General features: G+C 39.8%; 9 protein-coding genes and 1 non-coding gene across 12 annotated transcripts; 8 read left to right on the top strand and 2 right to left on the bottom strand.

Annotated features, from left to right (window-relative positions):
• Window positions 1-330: 330 nt before the first annotated feature.
• LOC133840898 (uncharacterized) lies at window positions 331-2,692 on the bottom strand. Its single transcript, XM_062273072.1, has 3 exons — window positions 2,464-2,692; window positions 606-2,403; window positions 331-546 (listed from the first exon to the last, which is right to left on the bottom strand). Exons 1-3 carry the CDS (start codon window positions 2,589-2,591, stop codon window positions 427-429), a joined length of 2,046 nt encoding a protein of 681 aa, XP_062129056.1. The 5' UTR covers window positions 2,592-2,692; the 3' UTR covers window positions 331-426.
• A 104-nt stretch (window positions 2,693-2,796) lies between these two features.
• On the top strand, window positions 2,797-4,549 carry LOC133840899 (protein disulfide-isomerase TMX3). Its single transcript, XM_062273073.1, has 2 exons — window positions 2,797-3,864; window positions 3,923-4,549. Exons 1-2 carry the CDS (start codon window positions 2,962-2,964, stop codon window positions 4,310-4,312), a joined length of 1,293 nt encoding a protein of 430 aa, XP_062129057.1. The 5' UTR covers window positions 2,797-2,961; the 3' UTR covers window positions 4,313-4,549.
• A 313-nt stretch (window positions 4,550-4,862) lies between these two features.
• Window positions 4,863-5,902, bottom strand: LOC133840897 (programmed cell death protein 5). Its single transcript, XM_062273071.1, has 3 exons — window positions 5,743-5,902; window positions 5,326-5,446; window positions 4,863-5,268 (listed from the first exon to the last, which is right to left on the bottom strand). The coding sequence occupies exons 1-3, from the start codon at window positions 5,803-5,805 to the stop codon at window positions 5,045-5,047; spliced, it is 408 nt and encodes a 135-aa protein (XP_062129055.1). The 5' UTR covers window positions 5,806-5,902; the 3' UTR covers window positions 4,863-5,044.
• Window positions 5,903-6,194: 292 nt separating this feature from the next.
• LOC133840427 (mediator of RNA polymerase II transcription subunit 10) lies at window positions 6,195-6,863 on the top strand. Its single transcript, XM_062272241.1, has 2 exons — window positions 6,195-6,422; window positions 6,489-6,863. The coding sequence occupies exons 1-2, from the start codon at window positions 6,301-6,303 to the stop codon at window positions 6,766-6,768; spliced, it is 402 nt and encodes a 133-aa protein (XP_062128225.1). The 5' UTR covers window positions 6,195-6,300; the 3' UTR covers window positions 6,769-6,863.
• Window positions 6,864-7,026: 163 nt separating this feature from the next.
• On the top strand, window positions 7,027-7,123 carry Trnai-uau (transfer RNA isoleucine (anticodon UAU)). The gene is made up of 2 exons: window positions 7,027-7,064; window positions 7,088-7,123. It is a non-coding gene; the product is annotated as a tRNA-Ile (tRNA).
• A 215-nt stretch (window positions 7,124-7,338) lies between these two features.
• Window positions 7,339-8,443, top strand: LOC133840426 (iron-sulfur cluster co-chaperone protein HscB). Its single transcript, XM_062272240.1, has 3 exons — window positions 7,339-7,594; window positions 7,659-7,771; window positions 7,830-8,443. The coding sequence occupies exons 1-3, from the start codon at window positions 7,547-7,549 to the stop codon at window positions 8,215-8,217; spliced, it is 549 nt and encodes a 182-aa protein (XP_062128224.1). The 5' UTR covers window positions 7,339-7,546; the 3' UTR covers window positions 8,218-8,443.
• Window positions 8,444-8,832: 389 nt separating this feature from the next.
• Window positions 8,833-11,026, top strand: LOC133840422 (gamma-glutamyl hydrolase-like). The gene is made up of 4 exons (XM_062272234.1): window positions 8,833-9,157; window positions 9,433-9,483; window positions 10,023-10,252; window positions 10,329-11,026. The coding sequence occupies exons 1-4, from the start codon at window positions 8,910-8,912 to the stop codon at window positions 10,943-10,945; spliced, it is 1,146 nt and encodes a 381-aa protein (XP_062128218.1). The 5' UTR covers window positions 8,833-8,909; the 3' UTR covers window positions 10,946-11,026.
• A 158-nt stretch (window positions 11,027-11,184) lies between these two features.
• On the top strand, window positions 11,185-13,156 carry LOC133840421 (uncharacterized). Its single transcript, XM_062272232.1, has 2 exons — window positions 11,185-12,976; window positions 13,045-13,156. The coding sequence occupies exon 1, from the start codon at window positions 11,442-11,444 to the stop codon at window positions 12,801-12,803; it is 1,362 nt and encodes a 453-aa protein (XP_062128216.1). The 5' UTR covers window positions 11,185-11,441; the 3' UTR covers window positions 12,804-12,976; window positions 13,045-13,156.
• A 410-nt stretch (window positions 13,157-13,566) lies between these two features.
• LOC133840424 (gamma-glutamyl hydrolase-like) lies at window positions 13,567-15,678 on the top strand. The gene is made up of 4 exons (XM_062272235.1): window positions 13,567-13,859; window positions 14,132-14,182; window positions 14,726-14,955; window positions 15,032-15,678. Exons 1-4 carry the CDS (start codon window positions 13,612-13,614, stop codon window positions 15,637-15,639), a joined length of 1,137 nt encoding a protein of 378 aa, XP_062128219.1. The 5' UTR covers window positions 13,567-13,611; the 3' UTR covers window positions 15,640-15,678.
• A 1,185-nt stretch (window positions 15,679-16,863) lies between these two features.
• On the top strand, window positions 16,864-21,694 carry LOC133842515 (gamma-glutamyl hydrolase). 3 transcript variants are annotated; one of them, XM_062275633.1, is made up of 3 exons: window positions 18,643-18,839; window positions 18,921-19,079; window positions 20,499-21,694. In XM_062275633.1, exons 2-3 carry the CDS (start codon window positions 18,958-18,960, stop codon window positions 21,394-21,396), a joined length of 1,020 nt encoding a protein of 339 aa, XP_062131617.1. In that variant the 5' UTR covers window positions 18,643-18,839; window positions 18,921-18,957; the 3' UTR covers window positions 21,397-21,694. The 3 variants fall into 3 exon arrangements, with proteins under 3 accessions (XP_062131615.1, XP_062131617.1, XP_062131616.1); XM_062275632.1 differs by having other exon boundaries at window positions 18,644-18,832; XM_062275631.1 differs by lacking the exons at window positions 18,643-18,839; window positions 18,921-19,079 and adding an exon at window positions 16,864-17,054.
• The last annotated feature ends 786 nt before the right edge of the window (window positions 21,695-22,480 follow it).

Here is a 22,480-nt window from a genome sequence, read left to right as displayed (position 1 = left end):
ATTTCTCTGCCACTCCACTGAATGTATGTGTGTTGGTTCGTTTTCGACTGTCTGCGTGGTATGCACTTGTCTAGACGTTGGCTAGACAGTGTAAAACCGAACAACAACAGCAACAGATAGAGACAGAGAGAGAGAAGAGAACAGCAACAACAAAAAAAATAGCCGAAAACGAAATAGTACAAGCCAACAACAATTACAGTCGAGTCGAAAAATGCCAGCGACAAAACGAAACGAATTTTGCTGCACTGCATACGTTCTCTCCTCTCCCTCTCCCCCTCCTCTTCCTCCTTCTCTTGCAGCTGACAGAGACAAATTTTTGACAAATAAGAATCCAGCACGTTTTGTGTTTAAACAGTTCTGTGTTGTTACATTTACAAAGTATTCGCTTACAATATAGGAAAGGAAACTACTACGAAAATAATCCATCTACGCCTTGCCGAATTTCTTGGCCACATATGGAGGAGGCAGCAATGACAACAGATTATTACGTTGTATGCTAACGGTGAGCAACTCCTTGTTGCCAAAGTGCGATGCAAAGACCAGCAGCTATGAAAGAAATGAAATTAATTAGCAAAATTAATAGGAAATAAAACATCTCAACAAACCTTGCGTGAAAACATCGAAACTAATCCGTAGTCAAGCAGATTTGTGGTGCCAACTGAAGTGTTAGATCGCTTTGCCTGCTGGCTGATCGCCTGCTTTTCCCCCGCCTTGATCACGAAGAAGTTGCTCTCATTGTAGGCCATTACAATCTTGGGTTTCTGTGGATCCAACAACAAGCCCTTGATGCAATGCGTCTGCGAATCCTGCACAAAACTATTCGTTGTCTCGCAAACGAAGCGACGCGCAGACAGATCGTAGTCCACAATGCGACCATCGGCGTAGGCAACAACCAAACGTGGTTGATCCTGTTGCAGGGCGAACGCTGAGGTGCCCGCTTTGTAGCGTGGTAAGTTCAGCAAATGCTTCGAATCCTTGCCGTTCATTTTCCAAACGCCCACCAAACGATCCGAGGTGGCAACCACAAAGTATGTGCCACAATGCGACATCTCCACCAGACGTATGGGCGACTTGACATGTGCACTCAGATTAACGCTATACAAGAAATCCACCTGGTTGTCCTTCAGCTTAAAGCAACGCAGCTGTCGGCTCTCGGCGTGTATGAGGAACATTTCCTTCGACGATGGCGAGAAGAAAATGTGAGTGGCCACCTCAAGTTCGGCGGGCAGTTCCTCCGTAAAACGTTCCAGCGCCAAGGGCTCCAATTGCACGCGACTCAGGCGCAATTCATACTGGGTGGAATAGCAAATCCATTGGCCATCTGGAGATAGGGCCGCAGCCTGTATCATCTTGTTGTTGCTCACATTCAATTCGAGCAGCTTGTCCGGAGTATCGAACATCTGCAACGTTTGTATTTTGCCCACCGTCTTGTGGTTGGGTGCATTGGAACGCGATTGGCCCAAACTCCACAAGTGCAGGCTGTGCGGGTAGCGCAACAGCAGCAGATGAGCACTGGGTGACCCACTGGCGATGGTACCGGGCAGAAATGGTGCATACTGATCGATGGGTATTTTCCTGTCGGTAATGGAAGCAATGACGAGCAGGCCATCCTCACCTCCGGATATAATGTTGTCGCCCACAACGAGCAGCTGCTTGACATAGTGTTTATGCACATCGTACTTCAGGCACTTGATCCAACGTTCGCTGACCGACTCTTCACGCTTAATCTGCGTCTTGCTGAACACCAAGACATTCGGCGGCTTTCGACCGCTGCAAACCAAACGATCCTCAGTCTCGTTGATGGCCAATGTGAACACATTCTCCTCCATCACCTGGTTGCTCTCAACTTGCGTTGCATTGGCGCCATTCCACACTGTCACATAGCCATCGGAGTCACTAGCAATGATCGTATTATTACTCAGCACCAGCAGCGAATGCACCACAGTCGTTTTATTGTTCAGCGTCATTGTGTGCAACGTGGTGCCTTTGGCCACATTCCAGATTCGCACGGCACCCAGTGAGCCGGTGACTAGTCGCTTGCCCGTTTTATCAAACTTGCAGCAGAGCACGCGTCCTTCCTGTTTGTTGAACAACTGCTTGTAGTTGATCTCATTATTCTCAATGCTCATAATGTTTATGTGTCCCTCCTCGGAGCCCACAGCCAGCTCGGTTTGTTCGCTGTTCACGTCCAGGCACCATAGTGCATTCCCAGTGGGCGACTGTTCGATGCGTGGCTGCAACGAATTCAAATCCCATTCAATCAGCTTGCCCGCCAAGTCCACGGAGAAGAGTCGATCGCCTGCCCAGGCCAAGGCTTCGACTTCGGAGTCAGGTGTCAAGGTTATTACGCGGTCCAAATAGGGTGCAAAGCGCATATCCCACAGCTCAATCGATCCCTCCTCACTAGCAATGAATTCACAAATACTATAAAAAACTGTTGCACATGAATCAACTTTGACTTACCGGCTGATCGCCAGACATTTAATCTCTTTGCTGTAGGCTAGCGCCATAATCCCGCGCGGTTTAATTGTGTAGAAGCGCACATTGTGCACATAGTAATTGCCTTTCGCAGTACCTGATTTTGTCTTCATTTTGCTAGCTTAAATTATATTCTCAATAAAAACACATCTGCACGTGTGTTTCGAGAGCGTGTTGTGGTCACTTTGGTGTTGCCACCTTGCCGCAAACAGCGATGTAAACAATGCCATTCGCAGCGTACCGCAAACACGATAACACTTGTTATCGATATGCCATTTTGAGCACATACAAATTGCGGTCACACTATTCTCCCAGTCAGCTAAACAACGGGAAATGGGGTTGATTTTGTGTTTTTAGAAAAAAGCATCTATTACTAATTGAATTAATCATAATTTATGAGTGTGTCATAAGTGTAAACAGTGCTTAGAGCATGCTATAACAGCGTTAACCACAAACACATACACTCATCACACAGCAGTTGCAATGCCGAAATCAATGTGGAGCTGGAGCTTCGTCCTTTTGTTGTTTCTCCTGGTGCTCGGCACTCCAGCGATATCATCGCGTGTTCTCGAACTAAGTGATCGCTTTATCGATGTGCGTCACGAAGGCCAATGGCTGGTCATGTTCTATGCTCCATGGTGTGGCTATTGCAAAAAAACCGAACCCATATTCGCACTCGTTGCCCAAGCGTTGCATGCCACAAACGTGAGGGTGGGGCGCTTGGATTGCACGAAATATCCGGCCGCAGCGCGGGAGTTTAAGGTGCGCGGTTATCCCACCATTATGTTCATCAAGGGCAACATGGAATTCACCTACACCGGGGATCGCAGCAAGGACGAACTGGTGGATTATGCGTTGCGCATGTCGGGTCCACCAGTGCAGCTGGTGACGCGCACTGAGAGCGTCGATATGCTCAAGGGTTCGCACACCATCTTCTTCATGTTTGTGGGCGCACAACAGGGTGTTGTCTGGGACACCTATTATGCCGCCGCCGAAGGATATCAGGAGCATGGTTTCTTCTATGCTACAAGCGAGGATATTGCAGCGCAACATTTTGATTTCGAGCAACTGCCGGCGGTGATAGTGTACAAGGAGGAGCAGCACCACTTTTATCCGCATGGTCATGTGGCGCATCAAATGGATCCACAGGATGTCAACGAAACCATCTTTCAGTGGGTGAACGTGGAGCGTTTTACGCTCTTCCCCAAGGTGACGCGTTTCAACATCCATCAGCTGCTAAAGACGCAAAAGTATCTGGTGCTCGCCGTGGTGCAGGAGGACAAACTTAACCAGATTGCGACGCATGAGTTGGAGTTCCGTGACATGGTCGAGGGCGTCATACGCAAGCATCGTGCTCGCTATCACGATCAGTTCCAGTTTGGTTGGGTGAGTCTCGTTGCATTCTCAATTGATAGCCTTTATCTAATTCCCATTTCTCTTGCAGATTGGCGAACCATCGATAGCACATTCCATTATACTGGACCAATTGCCCACACCGCATCTCATTGCACTCAACTCAACCACACAGCATCATTACATACCCGACGATGAGCCGCTGCAGCTGACACCACAAGCGCTGCATCTGTTCCTCGAGTCTATCAGCAATGAGAGCGCCACAGTTTATGGCGGAGACACGTATTTTATGCGTGTGAATCGCGCTCTGTTTGAGGTGAAACGTTCACTGCGAGAGATGTGGAAGGGAAATCCAGTGTTAACCACAGTCATCTTTGGACTGCCGCTTGGTTTTCTGTCGCTCATCATGTACTCGATCTTCTGTGGCGATTGTTTGGTTACCGAAGAGGAACAGGAGGAAGATCACGAGAAGCGAGAGTAGACGTCATACAGCATGCATTTTGTGGCGGGGAGCAAAACAATTCCATCTCATTGTGTTAAGCCAAAAAATCTAGTCTTAATTTAACCACGACAATTTTGCTTATGTAGAAGAAACTAATCAACTCTTTGATCTGAATTCCGCGATTCCTTTTTGTCGGCTGTTAGCATCGTATTTGTATAAGATTTGAGAGCTCGTGTTTCTAATTTAATAAACAAACATAGTTGTTTAAAACTATCTCGATCTAATAAAGCAAGTGTTTTGATTCTGTGAGTGATTTTTGAACCTTCAAGAGAAGCGATAATAGAAATTATAATACGAGATGCCATTGAAGAAAACAATTCATCTCATTGTTAAACTAAGAAATGTAGATTCGAGCATAGTTTCACGAGGCGCGAATTTCAATAAATTAAGGGAAGGGAAAATAATTAATCTCATTGTTGAGTTAACTAATCTAGACTTTTTATGAAACTGCTTTTCTAAAAACGAAGTAATTGTAAAAGATCTCGATTTAGCATTTCCTTCTCTTAACTATTAGAAAGATTTGTCTAAATTTTCAGCTCGAAGTGTGTGTTTTTAATTTAATAAACATAGTTGTTTAAAACTATCCTGAACTAATGCACGTGTTTCCATTCTGTTTCTGTGTTTCTGAGTGTAAAATGAAAGCTTAAGCTTAGTACGCGTATTTAACTTATCAATCTCCCAGTCTGGCAGTTGGGCATAGGGAATCGATAATCAGCAACCATAATCCTCGTCATCATCGCTGTCAATGGCCGCACGACGTCTGTCGTATTTTACGGTGGATTTACTCTGTGGCATTTGGGCGTTCACGCTCTCCAGGATGCTGACGAACTGGGCATCGTCCAGTTTGCCACGAACTTGTCCCATTTGCGCCATGCGGATGACCATGCTCTCGAACATTTGTGCCTTTTCGGGTTTGCTCACTTTCAGTGTATTGACTGCAAATCGAAATTTTAAATCGGAATCCATACTTAATGCATTTGTACTAAACTTACGGCGGGCGCGTGCTTGTTGGTCGAGCACTTGCGAGAGGATTGAGTGTTTCATTTCCTCCTGGGCGCGCATCTGTTCCTGCTGAGCTTGTTGCTTTTCCGCATCGTTGCCACCGCCGCCGCCCTGTATGGAAATGGCAAATGCTTTCGTTAGTCAGGAAAACAACTTTAATCCAACAGATGGGCAAGGAATCGATGGCGATGAGTCACGCGTTGGTCATTGGCTCCCATTGGATTGCCAGCCAAGGGAGTTGCATGACATTTAGCCAAACTATATACTTGGTTAGCATGCAATGCTAGCACCACAAATACAAATATATCCATTTGGCATTTTGTGTCTATTTTTGGAATTTGGCAATTCACTTGATGTTCCAGTAGTCTCTGAATTGAATCACATTGTCCACTTTGCTGGGTACTTACGAATTGCGACTGCATCTGGGCCATGCGCTGAGCACGCAATGCATCTAAATCTCCGTCCGACATGTTTGAGTTGTGTTTTTATTTATTTTAAGCAAATATCAAAGTAAGAATAATAAAAAACCATGCACTTCTCCGGCAGTTAGTGTAAAATACAATCGATAGTGCCGACGAATTATCGATTATCGAGAAACTTCGAGTGCCTACCGACTATTTAGTATATTTAATACCATAGTTTCATGCAGCGTGGCCACTAACTATAATTATTATGCGGTAGGAGAAACTGGCCAGTAGTACAATAAAATGAATATAGTTGGAGTAACAACAGTCGTATTTATGAGCGTATTGAAAAACATATTATTTACGGAGTGAAACCATCTAGAATCTATGGGATGGATATTGCAGTATATTTCCAACGTATGATAGTAATTTTCCTAATTCAATGTACGGTCATACTTCGAACCGCAGAAACAATCAACAGCTGTCCGGCAGTTGGCAAAGAAGTAAAAGCGTATTACAATTTTGCGTTTTTTCGGCAGTTTAAATAAACAACTGTTGAAAATGACTTCGCCTTTGGAGAATCTTGAAACCCAATTGGAGATGTTCATCGAGAACGTGCGCCAAATACGTATAATCGTTAGCGACTTCCAGCCCCAGGGTCAAAATGTACTCAATCAAAAGATGTAAGAAGAAGCTTTGCACTTTTTAATTTTTGTATACTAAATATTATTTTTTTTGGGCAAATGCAGCAACAGTTTGGTGACTGGTCTACAGGAAATCGACAAATTACGACCACAGGTGCAGGATGTGTACGTGCCTTTTGAGGTGTTCTTTGATTACATCGATCAGGACAAGAATCCACAACTCTACACCAAGGATTGTGTGGAAAAGGCGCTGGCAAAAAATGAAGAAGTCAAAGGCAAAATCGAAAGCCTAAAAAAGTTCAAGGCCAATTTGCTGCTGGAATTGTACAAGACTTTTCCCACTGAAATGAACAACTACAGAGCCTATAGAAAAGATTCGATCTAAGTAAATGAGAGATCATGCATAATGCTAGTTTTGTAAGCCTCATTTATATATTTTGTAAGCCAAAATAAACGCATCTGTGTACTTAGATAATGCAATAGACGCTCGTACTTTCTTCAAATTAACCCTTTATTTTTTTTTTGCTAGGTTAAATGTCCTGCGGATGTAAGCCGGTGTTAGACAAGGGAGGGTTCCGGGTGTGTTTTCAGGATTGTGTTGCCGTAATTTCAAAACGTCCATTTGGCAAATTTTTTTCCGAAGGCTCCAGTGGCGCAATTGGTTAGCGCACGGTACTTATAATCAGTAACTGTGTATATGAGCAATGCCGGGGTTGTGAGTTCGAGCCTCACCTGGAGCAGCAGCGAATTATTGTTGAGTTGCTTACTTTTTTAATTTTTTTTTTATTTTTATTTTATTTACCCTCTCTGCAAATGCATACAATAGCATAAAAATATGCACAATTTTTGGTAAAAATAAAAACAAAAAGTGTATGCTCAGCAACAGTAGTGATGTATTTTGACGGCGTTGCCAGACTGTTGAAATGACGTAGTTGGCCAGCTGTTTTTTGTCTTGGCTGCTGGCTTGTGTAATTGATAAGAGCGGTTGTTTATATTATAAGTATTTTGTCATAAGATGCGACGTGTTGTGAGTATTTTAAAAAACTAATTCTAGTGAATTAGTGTGCCGGCCATCGATTAAGTATAGTATAGTGCCAAATACACGTCATTATGCGTCATTGTCAAATTCGGTTTGTTGGAATTGCCAGAAACCTGCGAAACAAATGATTTGTACCGACTGCGGCAGCTTGCAGGATGTGGACAATACAATTGTGAGTAGTGCAAACAAAAACAAAAGCTTTTTAAATTGTTGAAATACATTGTATATTATTGCAGAACTACTTTAAACTGCTGGACTTTCCCACACAATTCACGTTGCAGTCTCAGCAGCTTACACAGCGTTTTCGGCAGTTGCAGGCGCGAGTGCATCCCGATAAATACAGTAACAAGTGAGTTTAATGAGTTTGATTCCACTTTTAATCGATAATTGACTATTATTTTTCCTAGGACATCACGGGAGCAAACAAATTCGGCAGATTGGAGTTCGCTAATCAACAAGGCTTATAAAACGCTGTATGCACCTGTGGAACGCGGTCAATACATGCTACAGTTGGCCGGCGAAGAGATGCCACAGGATAATAGTGCATTGAACGCCACATTTTTAATGGCCATGATGGAGCGGAATGAGGAGGTGGAGGAGGCCGATAACAGCGCTGCACTGGAAAAGTTGAGCGCCAACATTTCCCAAGAGCTTGAAGCATTTGCCAAGAAGCTAACAACACAATTTGAGGCGAATGACTTGGCGGCGGTGAAGGCAACGCTTGTGGAAATGAAATATTTGCACAGCATACAAAGCAGTATCAAAAAGAAACAACAACATTTGATGTCTGCATAGAGAAATCGATTGGTTTTAATCATCGGTCATCGATAGGTTGCAGAGAACGCGAAGTTGGCTGTACCAAACGTCAACTGGACAAAGAAACAGCTGGCAGTTGACTACAACAATGTCGGATTCCAGTCATGATCGATTTGCTATGTATACTAATGAATGTGATTAAAAAAAAAACACAGGTGAATGCACCTGCTGATAAGTGAATACAACTTTGTTGTTGTTACAATAATTTGCCGTTTTTAATGTGAAAATGCCAAACGCTATGAATAATCAAGCAAACAAGTTTTTTCTGCTAATCCCGGACCAAGGGGTTCTCAGCTTAGAAGACAACTAAGCCCAAAAAAAAAGCCAGATAAAAGTTCCCCGTTTACTGCACTTATGGTAAAAAAATGGCAAATCACTGCTTAGTGATAAAAATTATAATCAATGTACGGGCAAGTGTTCTAAGGTCCACACACAACACACGCACATACTGTTGCATAGGTATGTATGTGTCTGCGGGCAATTGTGACGCATTCCCTAAACACAAAAACACACACACACAAACACAGGTACTCACACACACTTGTGACGTGTGATAATTTTTAGTAGTAGTATTTTTGTAGTGCAAATTGAATTTAAATTCAAAACGCTTTTTGTTTCACACTGCCAGTGTTATTTAGTTCTTTGCTCGAGGTGCACACACAACACAGCAGATGCCTCATTCAACAATGTCGAGCTGCTGCAAGAGGATGCAATCCTTGTGTCTGGGATTTCTGCTGTTGTGTTTGACGACCACTGTGCAGGCCGATGTTAATGGCAGTGTATCGCCCATCATTGGAGTATTGGCACAAGAACTTTACCCGGATTCGTTAACAGCCACAACTTATAATGCAACCAGTTATATTGCGGCGTCGTATGTGAAGTTCATTGAAGGTGCGGGAGGCAGAGTGGTGCCGATTTGGTAAGTGGATTTTCGATTGCGAATTCGATTTAGAAATTGAGATTGAAATTAAGATTGAGAGACGACGACGCTGACAGTTGATAATCAGTTACGTGCAGCTTTATCTTAGCGGGGCTTTAAATCATTGCCACTTTTGCTAATATGTTATTAAATTTATTATCTTTTGTTTACTTTGCGATCGCGATAACTGTTTTTTGACTTTGACAGGGAATTTTGAATTGTATGGGTCGTAATTTTCAACACGTGTTTATCGTCTTTCCCTTCTCTCTCCTTAGGATCGGGCGCAATCAGAGCTACTATGAGAAACTGCTGCTGAACCTCCAAGGGTAAGTTAGGAAATCGATGATAATAATTCTTTACAATTCTTTTAAGTATAAATATAAAAAATTAAATTTACAAAAATAAAAATAAGTAAATAATTTAATAAACTTTAGACCATAATATAAAAGTTGAATAAAAAAAGAGAATAATAAATAAATAATACTTTTTGATTTTGTACTTTTTCTATACATAATGTGTAATTTCAAATGACATCAATTTCGTTGTAAAAATGTTGCAAAAAAAAATCTATAATTAAAAATAAATTATTTTAAATTTATATATATATATCATTTATTTGTATTTTTCATTTATCTATATCAGTTTTATTTTGAAAATTTGTTTATCTTTTCGTTACTCCAAAAAACTGATAATGGTGGAAAAAGTATTCAATTATTTCAATTTTTATCTTTTCGTTGCACAAAAATACTGATAATCGTCATAAAAAGTATTAAATTATTTCAATTGAATCATTATCGTTATAAATAAATCACTATTAATCATTACCATTCAGAATGAACTAAAAATAAACGATTTATGGTTTTAGTGTGCTGTTGCCTGGTGGAGCGACCTGGTTTAACGAGACCCTCGGCTATGGTGATGCGGGCGAGCATCTGATAAGGATTGCCAAACAGATCAACGATAATGGCACCTATTTCCCAGTGTGGGGCACCTGTCTGGGCATGGAATTGATGGTTCTCAAAGTGGCCAACGGCAGCGAGACGCGCAGCGATTGCAATTCAGCTGGACAAGCTCTGCCGCTGGAATTTCAAGCAGGTAAGTCACTGAGAGATTAGATTACTCATTGCTAATTATGGCACTAATTATGGATTAACTTTTATTGCGCTTGTAGACTACAATTCGAGTCGTCTTTTTGCGGGCGCAAGCGATGAGGTAATTTCAGCGCTGTCCAACGAGAATATCACCTACAACTATCATCGTTTTTGCTACACGGTTGCAAGTTTTGATGAACCCGCTCTGAAGGATAATTGGCGCATAATGTCCCTAAATCATGATCTTCAGGGCTATGAGTTTGTGTCCACCATTGAGCACTTAAAGTATCCCTTCTATGGTGTGCAATTCCATCCCGAGAAAGCGCTTTACGAGTTCGTTAGCACTAAAGTGCCGCACACTAAGTCAGCGGTGCTCGCTTCCCAGTACTTCGCCGATTTCTTTGTGAACGAAGCGCGTCAGTGTCCACATGTATTTGCAAATACCACCGAGCAGAAGAGATCACTGATCTACAATTATAATCCAAAGTACACCTCGCTCGCCGGGTCGAGTTATACTCAGCAATATGTGTTCAACTTTGATGTAGATGGTGACTTTAATGATGGTGATGATGATGACAGTCCTTATCCTCTGCCTTATCCTTATCCCGCTGGCGACGGGGCTGAAAGGCATTCCCTTGGACTTGCACTTGTGATAACCATTGCTTTCAGTATGTTTGTCGCCACGCAGCATTGCTGAAATTGTTTTTATTCCTATCTTTTTTTTTCTATTTGTATACACCTTTTTTTTTTTTTTTTTTTTTCTTCCCTTATTTGTATACAATTTTTTTTTGTTTTTGTGTTTTTTTACCTTTTTTTCTATACATTTTTGGTTTTTTTTTCTGTACGTTTATAAATAAATATGGCTATAGCTTTTAATATGCAGTATATTTCGAATACTTGTCTGTATATAGTATAGTATTCGGTTGGCTAGCAAAATCCTCTACTGAACCCTCCCCGAGGGTGCTGGCTGGGTAGGATCTGCATTACCTCATTGTCAACGGATGGTAGATCTCTACTATCCGCCGACGTTTCAGGTACTGCCGATCCTAGCTGAGGGCTCTACTCCTTATATTTCGGGCACTTGTCTGTCTGAAGATAAGAAGCAGAATCCATGGTACGAGGTGTCTGGCGGCCAGACTGAAAACGCTATGGGGGGCTCCCAAGAACAAAATTAGCCAAAAAATTGTCGCAGAATGGACACATCAAAACATTCAACTCGGGCTGGGATGTCAGCCCAAACGTCGGTGGAAGGCGTGACTGCTACCATCGGCGGGCACGGGGGGGAGAGATCCTCTCTGCGTGTCGCCAGCGGTCACACCTCTGATGCGGTGGGTGCAGGCCAATTCAGTTGCAATAATACTGCCACAAACAAACAACAAGCAAACAACAACTCGAGATTGATTCACGCGGGTTCGGTTGTCCGAACCGACTCGGACCAAGAGAGCGCAGTGTCAATCTCTACGGTGGAGGGAGAACATCTTCAGTCGCCGCGGCCTATCACCAGTAGCTCCAAGGCTGCGCTGAAGGAGAAGGCTAAAAAGAAGGCGGCGATCCGCATTCACGCAAAGCTCAGTGGCGTAGCAAACTTGTCCGCCCAGGACAAGGAGAGGCTTGCCTGGGCCAATTCGTGGATGCGAGATAACCAACTTAGCTTCCTTTCAAATGACAGTAAGGTTGAGAACGGTTCTACCGGCCCTGTCAACAAAAAGGTGGAGTCCACGGCAAGCAAGCGCCAACAGTCTGCTGAGAGCTCCAAGCAAGGGGCTCCAGTGAGCAAAAGGCTGCGAGCATCTGGCTCCACTAACCAAACGGACAGCAACAAACAGCGACAGAGAGCAACGGTTGCTGAAACCGCCGGGCGGCAACTCACCGTTGCCCTCATTGACAGAGGGAACGGGAAAATATCTGCAGAGCGGTGGCGGTTGACCCATGGCAAGCTGGTCGAGGCACTCTTTGTCAGTATGGAGATTGCCCCAGACAGTCCAATGCCTACTTTTGAAGGCAGTGGCTGGATGAATGGTGTCAAGATCCTGAAATGCAAGGACGAGGCAACGTTGCTATGGCTGAAAGCGACCGTCCCCAAGCTGGACGGACTATGGGAGGGGGCCCAGCTGGACGTGGTGGACAGGAATAATATTCCGTCCATGCCGAAGGCAAAGGTCCTGTTCCCTATAGCCGTGCAGGGCGAGCGGGCGCTTCAGTTGCTTAAAAAGCAGAACCCGGCCATTCCAACGAGTGATTGGTCCGTGCTCAAGGTTGATAAACCTTTACCCAGTGGTGAGCAGCACGTGATCATGCAGATCAATAAGGAGGCCGAGGATCTGTTATACAAGCGCAACGGGAAGATGGCGTGGGGCTTAGGGAGCGTGTACCTTCGACTCAAAAAACGCCATCCGACTGACAAGGACACACACACGTTGAGGTCAGGGGAGGTAGAGGCAGATCTCGGTCTAGAGAGCATGACCGACGCCACCCTGCACTTGGACGAGACGGAGAAGGTGGGGGGAGGAACTGTCCATGCCGACGGGGCCCCCCACGAGTTCGCAACCCTCTAATGAGTGTGTTGCAGCTCAACCTCAATAAATTGAAAACGGCTTCGGCGGAGCTCCTCCTCGCATTAAAGGATGGGTCCGCCTACGCGGCTTTGGTTTAGAAACCGTAGATAGCGTCGGGAAACACGGTCGCAGGACTAAAGTCGCCAAACTACAATCTATACGACCCGACATTGGTAAGTAGATCAAGAACTGCCATCCTAGTAAGGAAGGGGTTAAAAGCTCATCTACTATCTAATTTTAGCACTGACGATCTAACCGTGGTGGTGCTGAAGAGCTGTGATGGATGTTTGCTGCTAGCATCCTGCTATATGGCCCACGACGAACTTACTCCACCAGAAGAGCTTTTGAATCGCTTTTGTCAACTGGCAAATTTTATATTAAACAAATACAAACTTAACAACAAATTTGCATCAGTAATAACGACAAAATTATATTATGAAAAGAAAATAAATTTTAAAAACTATTTCTCTAGTATTTATTTGGGTTGGGTTAGGTTAGGATTCCATATCTCTTGAGCAGTTTCGACAGCAAATTGTTGGTTGCGCCAAACGTCAACTGAACAAAGAAACAGCTGGCAGCTGACAACAACAATGATGGACTCCAGTCAGACTTCAGTAAAAAGACAGGTGAATGCACCTGCTGATAAGTGAAAACAACTTTGTTATTGTTCTAATAACTTGCTGTTTTTAATGTGAAAATGCCAAACGCTACATTTTTAGTGCAAATTGAATTTAAATTGAAAATTTTTTTGTTTCACACTGCCAGTGTTATTTAGTTCTTTGCTCGAGGTGCACACACAACACAGCAGATGCCTCATTCAACAATGTCGAGCTGTTGCAAGAGAATGCAATCCTTGTGCCTGGGAATTCTGCTGCTGTGTTTATTGACTACTGTGGAGGCTGATGTTAATGGCAGTGTATCGCCCATCATTGGAGTATTGGCACAAGAACTTTACCCGGATTCGTTAACAGCCACAACTTATAATGCAACCAGTTATATTGCGGCGTCGTATGTGAAGTTCATTGAAGGTGCGGGAGGCAGAGTGGTGCCAATTTGGTAAGTGGATTTTCGATTGCGAATTCGATTTAGAAATTAAGATTGAAATTGAGATTGAGAGACGACGCTGACAGTTGATAATCAGTTACGTGCAGCTTTATCATAGCGGGGCTTTAAATCATTGCCACTTTTGCTAATATGTTGTTAAATTTATTATCTTTTGTTTACGTTGCGATCGCGATAACTTTTTTTTGACTTTGACAGGGAATTTTGAATTGTATGGGTTGTAATTTTCAACACGTGTTTATCGTCTTTCCCTTCTCTCTCCTTAGGATCGGGCGCAATCAGAGCTACTATGAGAAACTGCTGCTGAACCTCCAAGGGTAAGTTAGGAAATCGATGATAATAATTCTTTACAATTCTTTTAAGTATAAATATAAAAAATTAAATTTACAAAAATAAAAATTAGTAAATAATTTAATAAACTTTAGACCATAATATAAAAGTTGAATAAAAAAAGAGAATAATAAATAAATAATACTTTTTGATTTTGTTCTTTTTCTATCCATAATGTGTAATTTCAAATGACATCAATTTTGTTGTAAAAATGTTGCAAAAAAAAATCTATAATTAAAAATAAATTATTTTAAATTTATATATATATATATATCATTTATTTGTATTTTTCATTTATCTATATCAGTTTTATTTTGAAAATTTGTTTATCTTTTCGTTACTCCAAAAAACTGATAATGGTCGAAAAAGTATTCAATTATTTCAATTTTTATCTTTTCGTTGCTCAAAAATACTGATAATCGTCATAAAAAGAATTAAATTATTTCAATTGAATCATTATCGTTATAAATAAATCACTATTAATCATTACCATTCAGAATCAACTAAAAATAAACGATTTATGGTTTTAGTGTGCTGTTGCCTGGTGGAGCGACCTGGTTTAACGAGACCCTCGGCTATGGTGATGCGGGCGAGCATCTGATAAGGATTGCCAAACAGATCAACGATAATGGCACCTATTTCCCAGTGTGGGGCACCTGTCTGGGCATGGAATTGATGGTTCTCAAAGTGGCCAACGGCAGCGAGACGCGCAGCGATTGCAATTCAGCTGGACAAGCTCTGCCGCTGGAATTTCAAGCAGGTAAATGACTGAGAGATTAGATTACTGATTGCTAATTATGGCTCTAATTGTGGATTAACTTTTATTGTGCTTTTAGACTACAATTCGAGTCGTCTTTTTGCGGGTGCTAGCGATGAGGTAATTGCAGCGCTGGCCAACGAGAATATCACCTACAACTACCATCGTTTTTGCTACACGGTTGCCAGTTTTGATAAGCCTGCTCTGAAGGATAATTGGCGTATAATGTCCCTAAATCATGATCTACAGGGCTATGAGTTTGTGTCCACAATTGAGCACTTGAAATATCCGTTCTATGGCGTGCAATTCCATCCGGAGATTCCGCTTTACGAGTTCGTTGGCACTAAAATGCCTCACACGAAGTCAGCAGTCCTCGTTTCCCAGTATTTTGCAAATTTCTTTGTGAACGAAGCGCGTCAGTGTCCACATGTATTTGCAAAGACCACTGAGCAGAAGAGATCACTGATCTACAACTATAATCCAAAGTATACTTCGCTCGTCGGGTCGAGTTATACTCAGCAATATGTGTTCAACTTTGATGTAGATAGTGACTTTGGTCATGATGACAGTCCTTATCCTTTGCCTTATCCATATCCCGCAGTTGGCGGGGCTGAAAGGCATTCCCTTGGACTTGCACTTGTGATAACCATTGCTTTCAGTATGTTTGTCGTCACGCAGACTTGTTGAAATTGTTTTTATTCCAATCGTTTTTTTCTATTCGAATACACATTTTTTTTTATTGTTATTTTCCCCTTTATTTGTATATGTTGGAGAAACGTGTGCGTTATTCATTCTTTTAATGTCTTAACAACTGTCTCGCCAGCACAGTTAGTTTCATTCACGTTCGCTGTTAAGCTTCGACTGACTCAACTCAATCGATGCAACGCTGATCTCTCATAATCACTCAAGTTGAGTCTCTATAATCTCTTTTTTTCACTCTGCCTGCGTTCGTTAACGAATCTCACTCACTAGCAGAAACAGCCACTGTCTCTGCTGATATGCCTTGCGCACAATTCCCTTTAATTCGGTGCTTCCCCGAATTTCTCTCGGACATATTAATTTTTAATGTTTTTTGTTTCTATTTCGTTTGTACACATTTTTGTTTTTCTTTTCTGTGTACGTTTATAAATATTTATAAATATATTTATATTTATATTTCGAATACACGTATTTGTATAGTATAGATTTCAGTTCTTGAGCCTAATCTAATGTTGAATCTTTCGTTAATGTCTCGCTGTTTTGATTAACCACAATGCGGCAATGAATCATTTGTCAAATGGGTATTTCAAAATGTTAACCTTTTTATTACAAAATTGTTAAATTTATTTTCTGAGCATTTGAGATATCGTCAGTTGGACAAGTTTGATATTAGACAAATACAAATAAATAATGAAATTGCATTTAGAATAATAAACTTTTTACATTTATTATAAAGAGAAAATATAATTTAAAAACTATTTCACTAGTGTTTATTTGGATTGGGTAAGGATTCTACATCTTTAAAATAGTTTCGACTGTAAATTTGGAGTCAATGCTATCATGGTAATTTCTAGACTTAATCTGATGGAATTCAATGAAATGTTTCTGCACATTAATTTCGATAAAAAGTTTAGAGAATATCCTTTTAAAGAAATAAGCCAACTATTTTAAATATAACTTTTTGGTTTAACTTTTAAGTCTAATCTATTATTTCTATTCTACTGTCAAAGGAGCTTAAAATTTCATCGACTCCTGAAAGTATGCAGCACCTTTTCTACTTTCTGGAAGTTTTCTCTCGCTCTCGGAAAAAAGGTATACATAGTTGTGTATGCGTGTGAGAATATATGTCCGTGTGGGGGAGGGTGCAAGATGCGACCTGTCTTCTCTCTGAAATTTTGTGCATTTCTGAGAATTTCTTTTTCAGTCAGTTGTGCACTACTAGTCTAAATGGCAGCACGCGCGGCATCTGATAAATCGATATGCATTCCCGCTGTGGGCATCATTTGCATAGACTTGGCCCAACCGTTGGGCAAGATTTACGAAGATCAGCAATGTTATAGCTACATCGCTGCCTCATATGTCAAATATCTGCAATCCGCGGGAGCACTTGTTGTGCCCATCTGGTAAGTATATGATTTGCACTTGTTTTTCACTTGTAGATTTAGTATAGTTATGAAATGCATTCGTTTTACTTAGCTGAATAATTAAATGGTTGCATTAAACCGTTACCGTAAAGAGATATACGATTAACTTACGAGCTTATGAGTTTACAGACGGGGATATTGCAAGTTGATAACAGACATAAGACGGCATCAACGACCTCGTAAAGTAGAATATATCTAGTCATACGAGGGTGGCATGATAAGTAATTGGCTTCTGTAAGAAAGAAAGTTAAAATAATTTTAAAAAATACATTAATTTTCAACACAGAGTGTTCCTTATTTACATATGTTTGCTCTATAAGACGATTTGTAACAATCAGTCAACTAATTTTAAGATTTTCCTAACAAATAACTATCACTGCATAGTTTACATTATTGTCAAGTTTATTTTGAGTCTTTTAATTTATTTATTTTTCAATAACCTGTATATTACAATTATTTATATTCCAAATAACAAAAAAATAATGTGGTCACATTTCACAATGTGCTTCAATAAAATTATTATTATTTTTAAAACGTGTAAATTTGTTTTCAGCCGCCCTCGTTTGCTTAATTCGCTATTTAAAAATAAACAATTCATATAAATTAAATGGTTTTTAATCTTGCATATCCATATTATTGATGCATAATATTATTTAAGCTGTTTATACCCGCCACTCATAGGTGGCATTAAAAGCCAAAACGATAAACCAATGTCCGTCTGTCCGTCCGTTTGCCTGTATGAACACCAGATAAAGTTTGTTACAATATTTTGCCTAGTTAACTTCCGCCCCTGAAAAATCGATGAAAGTTGAATATCGAAAGTAATATTGAATCCAGTCTCGAGGATTAGCACATACAATAAATAGTTTTTATGATTTCTGAAAATTTGGTTGCGATCACAAAAAAAATTGCAAAAATTGCAGTTATTTCGGCTGACAATTTGGTATATTTTTCACTCTGTGGTATATTTTGAATGTAGTATATCAATTACCAAATAAAACATCTGGTATATTTTTAGTATTTATTTGATATATTAATTAAATAATACATTTGGTATATTTTTAGTATTTTTCTTGTATCTTAATTTTGCATATTTAAAAATTAATATCTTTGATTAAAAATCGCTAGAGGATATCTTACAGTCGAGCACGCTCGAAAGTAGCTTTCTTTATTGATTTAGTATTTTTGCGGTATGTTTTTGATTTGATATTTTTGTAGGTTATAGTTTTATTGAAAATGGGTAACGGGTGTTTCACAGTCGAGTACACTCGAATGTAGCTTTCTTACTCCTTTTTTAATCATTCTTTATACTTTTTCTTTGTTTTATATTAATTTCATCATCTATCGTAATGCATCGATAGAATGCAAAACAAAAGAGTGTTTCACAATTCGCTTAGTACGAATTAAGATAAAAAAAGCTCTTATCATGAGAAAACCGTTTATTGACTTCTTTACGAAAACCGCAGACAGCGAAAATTATAATACTTATTAAAAGCAAATTGATAAGCAAGAGAATGAGTCAAAGTAGGCGAATGTCTTCTTGGCATATGGTAATATGTTAAACACTTTTATTTAATGAAAAACATTTGTAAATTATTTCAAAATTATTAAACATTTTGCGGTCATGTATACACATAAGTTTGTTATGTGACTAAATTCAAAATCAAGCAAAGGAAAACATTTCTCTCTCTGTTTTCCGCCCCCCTTCTCTTTGTCTCTGTCTGCTTGCAAAATTTACTATATAAATCAAAATTCAGGTACTGAGTTGAGTACTCTTTGAACGGCGCTCACCGAGAGTTGAAGTGAACGCATCAGGTTTAAGTGCACTAATTATTTGCAATGCAGGTTAATCCAATGGAGAGGGGGAAGGTACATTGGTATCATGTGCATGGATATGGCGAAATGTTTGGAAAAGCATTTGGGCACTGGAATGTGGCATAGCTACTTGCCGGTCTCATACGTAAAACAATTGGAATCGGCGGGAGCTGTCGTCATACCCATTTGGTGAGTGACCGACCGACTGCATAAACAATGTGCAACATTACCTTGAAAATGCTTGAGGGGCGGCAAGGCAGAAACACAGAGAATAGAGAATAGAAAACAAAGAGCAAAGAGCAAAGAGTATAGAGAACGGAAAATAGAAAACGGAAAACGTCAAAGAGTGTAGAGCATAATTTGGCAAAGTGCCAGTCTTAGGCGAAATTGTTTAATTGTTTTTCTGTTTTGATTTTTTTGATTCACAATTTGTAGAAGTGTTTCACAATTTCACGCGTCGTCAATTCATTTAATTGTTTAACATAAATACTTGCAAATTATGAGTAGGTAAATGGGTATTATACAAGAGTGACAATGTTCAATTAGGATTTAATGTTGTTACTTTGTTTTTTTCTTCAGTTAAATTTTTACTTTAACATCAAAATGTCTTCCCTAAGTTCCATATAAAAATTCCCGGAAAGAAAGGGACGTAATAATTTGTATATATTTTTGTTCTTTTACGTTTTACATTTTTGTTATTGATTATAATTAGCCAGTAAAATTAGTATGTACTAATATAATTACACAAATTCCAAAGTGACATTGAACTTTAAAAAAAAAATTAATAACTTGCCAAGCATACATTTTGCATTGCTTTCAATTAAAAAAATATATTCGAAAACAGTATATAGTATTTTAGTTTTTATTTTATTTTAATACAAAATTTTTCCCAACACCTTTTTAACAACTTACCGAATATAAATTTTGCGTTGCTCTTCCTTAAAATAATATATTCAAAAACTGTTTATTTTATTTGATTATTATTTTATTTTTGTAAAGATTTTTGTTATTTAGAATTTTTAGTGTTAATTTGAGAATTTGGCATTTTCAGACCAATCTTCTTAGTTGTTTTTAAAGTGGTCTTATTTAAGAACACAATTTTAAAAAAGAATGTTCTTGATTTTAAAATTTGGTAAATTTTTCAGGGTAATAAATGAAAACTACATTAAACGAGCAATGCTTATGTAGTCCTTCTTAATAACAAATTCGAATTTCTAAAGAAATTTAATTTATCTAAAAAAGTGTGGAAATTAAAGCATTTTATATATTAATCGAACTCTTTCTTTATAAACAATAATTATTAATATTTTAATGTATTCTTAATTTAAAATAATGAATTTGTACCCTGAAGTATAAATTGAAATTATATTAGACCAACTTATTTTTTGAAATATTTTATTCTTTATTTTAATTAAAGAAATTCAATATTTATTTAACTATATTTATGAATAAAAATATTTAAATCATATCAAATTTTATTTATGAAATATTTTAATTAATTCAAAGCACATACATTTTTATAATATTTTTGCGTAAATACATTTATCTCGTCTTGGTTTAGCTTAGTTTGCTTTACTGTTCTTTATACTATACTCTTCTGCTTTGCAGGATTGGCCGCGATCGCGATTACTATGAGGGGATAATGAACCTGGTGAATGGCGTGCTGTTGCCTGGCGGCGCTGTGTTTCTGGACGAGGACGAGACGAAGGAGTTTAAGGAGTCCAAGGAGTTCAAGGAGTCAAAGGAGCAGCCGCGTTTGACAAACGATTGTGTGGCAGCTGCACAGCATATCTATGAGATTGCGATGCGCAAGAATGCGGCAGGCGAACACTTTCCGCTGTGGGGCACTTGCCTCGGCTTTCAGCTGATGATGATCAATGCAGCACGAACCAAAGAAGTGCGCACAATGTGCCGCAAGCCGCGCTTCGAAGCGTTACCACTGCAACTGACTCACGACTACGCCGAATCCCAGATGTTCAAAGGAAAACCCGCCGAGTTGGCTCAACAGATGACTCGAGAGCCATTTGCCTGCCATCAACATAGATATGGAATACCTGAAACCCAGCTGCGTCGCTTTAAACTACACGAGGATTGGCATGTGTTGGCCACGCGGGAGGACGAAGAAGATGCGCCGCGATTCGTGACACTCATCGAGCATCGCAAATATCCGATCGCCGGGGCGCAATTTCATCCCGAGAAAGTGGCACACGAATTGCTTTTCGCCAAGCCTGATACTTGCCAGGCATCGCACACTTCAAGCTGCATTAAGTTGGCTCAACATTTTGCCGATTTCTTTGTGAATGCGTGTCGTCGCAATGCGAATAGATTTGCCAGCCCAGAGCAACTGGCATGTCACATGATCTGCAATTGGAAGCCGGTGTTTTGTGGCAAATTCGCCAGCTCACATTGGGTGGAATGCTATGTCTTCGAACAGGACGTGGACTATCCCAAGGAGGTGGCAATTGTAGAAGAGAAGGTGCAACAACCCCTTGCGGCATCGAAGTAAAGTAAATTCCAGAAAACTTTCCATTCTCGGTACTTTTCCGCCTCGTCGCCTTTTGGGCATGCAAATATTTCGTATACGCAGTGGAGGCTCGTCATTGTCGAAGGTGTGTGTTTGTCTTGTCTGTAAGTGTATGAGTGTGTGTGTGTTTGTGTGTGCCAATGTGTGTGTGTAATTAGCCCTTGTTGCTAGTGCGCATTTGTCTGGCGCGTGCTCAGAACAACACACTCTTAAAGTCGCACACCTGCGTTTTGGCTAACCGTAGCGTAAAAATAAAAATAATTGTCTGTCGTCGTCTGTAGTTGTTGTTTCCTTTTATTTTTTCTTCGTTTTTTTGCTGCTGTCTTTTGACTTGGCCATTGTTCGTGGCCAGGACGAGACGGCATTGTTCGTCAACTAGACACGTTCTTTTGCCTTTGCTTTTATTCTATTTCCCTAAACTAGCAATGACTAAGACTTTTGGCTGGCCACTGATAGTGTCGTCTGGCTTCTGGTTGCATTGCATCATTAATTATCACTCATACGTCGCGTGCAACGCGTTGAATAATTTAATGAACTTTGTTCACTACCATTTCACTTATTTAAGTTACATAGAATAAAATTGCATAAGTGATGAGTTATACAATTACAAATAATAAATTATGTATAAATACTATGTACATAGTTAAAATACTAAGTGAATTATATATGATTACTCTACATACTATGTAAATATGAAATACTAAAACCTAGCAATGGCTTTATTCCTTAAGCTAAGCGCGATTTTAAATTTTTGTTTAAACTTTTTAAAAATAAAATAAATTAGAGACATGTTTAAATGGGTCTATTGAAGGCTTCGTTTAATGATATTTTTAATATTATAGTTAATAAATAAAGAATCTAATTTTGTAATGTCACAAATAAAAGCTTCATTCAGAGCTTTATTGAATAAATCAAAAAAATTATAATAATAATTTCGATAACTGTTTTTAATTTGGAATGAAACCACTGAAAGCTATTTAAAAAATAAATAAATGCACATTTTGCAATGTGGCAATTGAAAACTTTATTTACATAACTTGTTATTTTGGCACGTAGCTAAAGTTTG

The sequence above is a fragment of the Drosophila sulfurigaster genome, chromosome 3 (genome assembly GCF_023558435.1).
Source record: "Drosophila sulfurigaster albostrigata strain 15112-1811.04 chromosome 3, ASM2355843v2, whole genome shotgun sequence".
In the NCBI taxonomy this organism is placed as follows: domain Eukaryota; kingdom Metazoa; phylum Arthropoda; class Insecta; order Diptera; family Drosophilidae; genus Drosophila; species Drosophila sulfurigaster.
Note: the sequence above shows the minus strand (reverse complement) of the source record. Positions and strands in the feature narration are given on the sequence as shown.

Bases quoted from the DNA above. Each gene is read 5' to 3' on its own strand.
- LOC133840898 (XM_062273072.1), bottom strand. From the start codon at position 2,591: ATGAAGACAAAATCAGGTACTGCGAAAGGCAATTACTATGTGCACAAT. The intron at 2,404-2,463 runs GTAAGTCAAAGT...ATTCATTGCTAG, and splicing joins AAATGTCTGGCGATCAGCCG to TGAGGAGGGATCGATTGAGC. The intron at 547-605 runs GTTTGTTGAGAT...TTTCTTTCATAG, and splicing joins TTTCGATGTTTTCACGCAAG to CTGCTGGTCTTTGCATCGCA.
- LOC133840899 (XM_062273073.1), top strand. From the start codon at position 2,962: ATGCCGAAATCAATGTGGAGCTGGAGCTTCGTCCTTTTGTTGTTTCTC. The intron at 3,865-3,922 runs GTGAGTCTCGTT...TTTCTCTTGCAG, and splicing joins ATCAGTTCCAGTTTGGTTGG to ATTGGCGAACCATCGATAGC.
- LOC133840897 (XM_062273071.1), bottom strand. From the start codon at position 5,805: ATGTCGGACGGAGATTTAGATGCATTGCGTGCTCAGCGCATGGCCCAG. The intron at 5,447-5,742 runs GTAAGTACCCAG...ATTTCCATACAG, and splicing joins CCCAGATGCAGTCGCAATTC to GGCGGCGGCGGTGGCAACGA. The intron at 5,269-5,325 runs GTAAGTTTAGTA...TTCGATTTGCAG, and splicing joins CCAACAAGCACGCGCCCGCC to TCAATACACTGAAAGTGAGC.
- LOC133840427 (XM_062272241.1), top strand. From the start codon at position 6,301: ATGACTTCGCCTTTGGAGAATCTTGAAACCCAATTGGAGATGTTCATC. The intron at 6,423-6,488 runs GTAAGAAGAAGC...GGGCAAATGCAG, and splicing joins AATGTACTCAATCAAAAGAT to CAACAGTTTGGTGACTGGTC.
- LOC133840426 (XM_062272240.1), top strand. From the start codon at position 7,547: ATGATTTGTACCGACTGCGGCAGCTTGCAGGATGTGGACAATACAATT. The intron at 7,595-7,658 runs GTGAGTAGTGCA...ATATTATTGCAG, and splicing joins AGGATGTGGACAATACAATT to AACTACTTTAAACTGCTGGA. The intron at 7,772-7,829 runs GTGAGTTTAATG...TATTTTTCCTAG, and splicing joins CCCGATAAATACAGTAACAA to GACATCACGGGAGCAAACAA.
- LOC133840422 (XM_062272234.1), top strand. From the start codon at position 8,910: ATGCCTCATTCAACAATGTCGAGCTGCTGCAAGAGGATGCAATCCTTG. The intron at 9,158-9,432 runs GTAAGTGGATTT...CTCTCTCCTTAG, and splicing joins GGCAGAGTGGTGCCGATTTG to GATCGGGCGCAATCAGAGCT. The intron at 9,484-10,022 runs GTAAGTTAGGAA...TTATGGTTTTAG, and splicing joins CTGCTGCTGAACCTCCAAGG to TGTGCTGTTGCCTGGTGGAG.
- LOC133840421 (XM_062272232.1), top strand. From the start codon at position 11,442: ATGGACACATCAAAACATTCAACTCGGGCTGGGATGTCAGCCCAAACG.
- LOC133840424 (XM_062272235.1), top strand. From the start codon at position 13,612: ATGCCTCATTCAACAATGTCGAGCTGTTGCAAGAGAATGCAATCCTTG. The intron at 13,860-14,131 runs GTAAGTGGATTT...CTCTCTCCTTAG, and splicing joins GGCAGAGTGGTGCCAATTTG to GATCGGGCGCAATCAGAGCT. The intron at 14,956-15,031 runs GTAAATGACTGA...TTGTGCTTTTAG, and splicing joins GCCGCTGGAATTTCAAGCAG to ACTACAATTCGAGTCGTCTT.
- LOC133842515 (XM_062275631.1), top strand. From the start codon at position 16,879: ATGGCAGCACGCGCGGCATCTGATAAATCGATATGCATTCCCGCTGTG. The intron at 17,055-20,498 runs GTAAGTATATGA...TCTGCTTTGCAG, and splicing joins GCACTTGTTGTGCCCATCTG to GATTGGCCGCGATCGCGATT.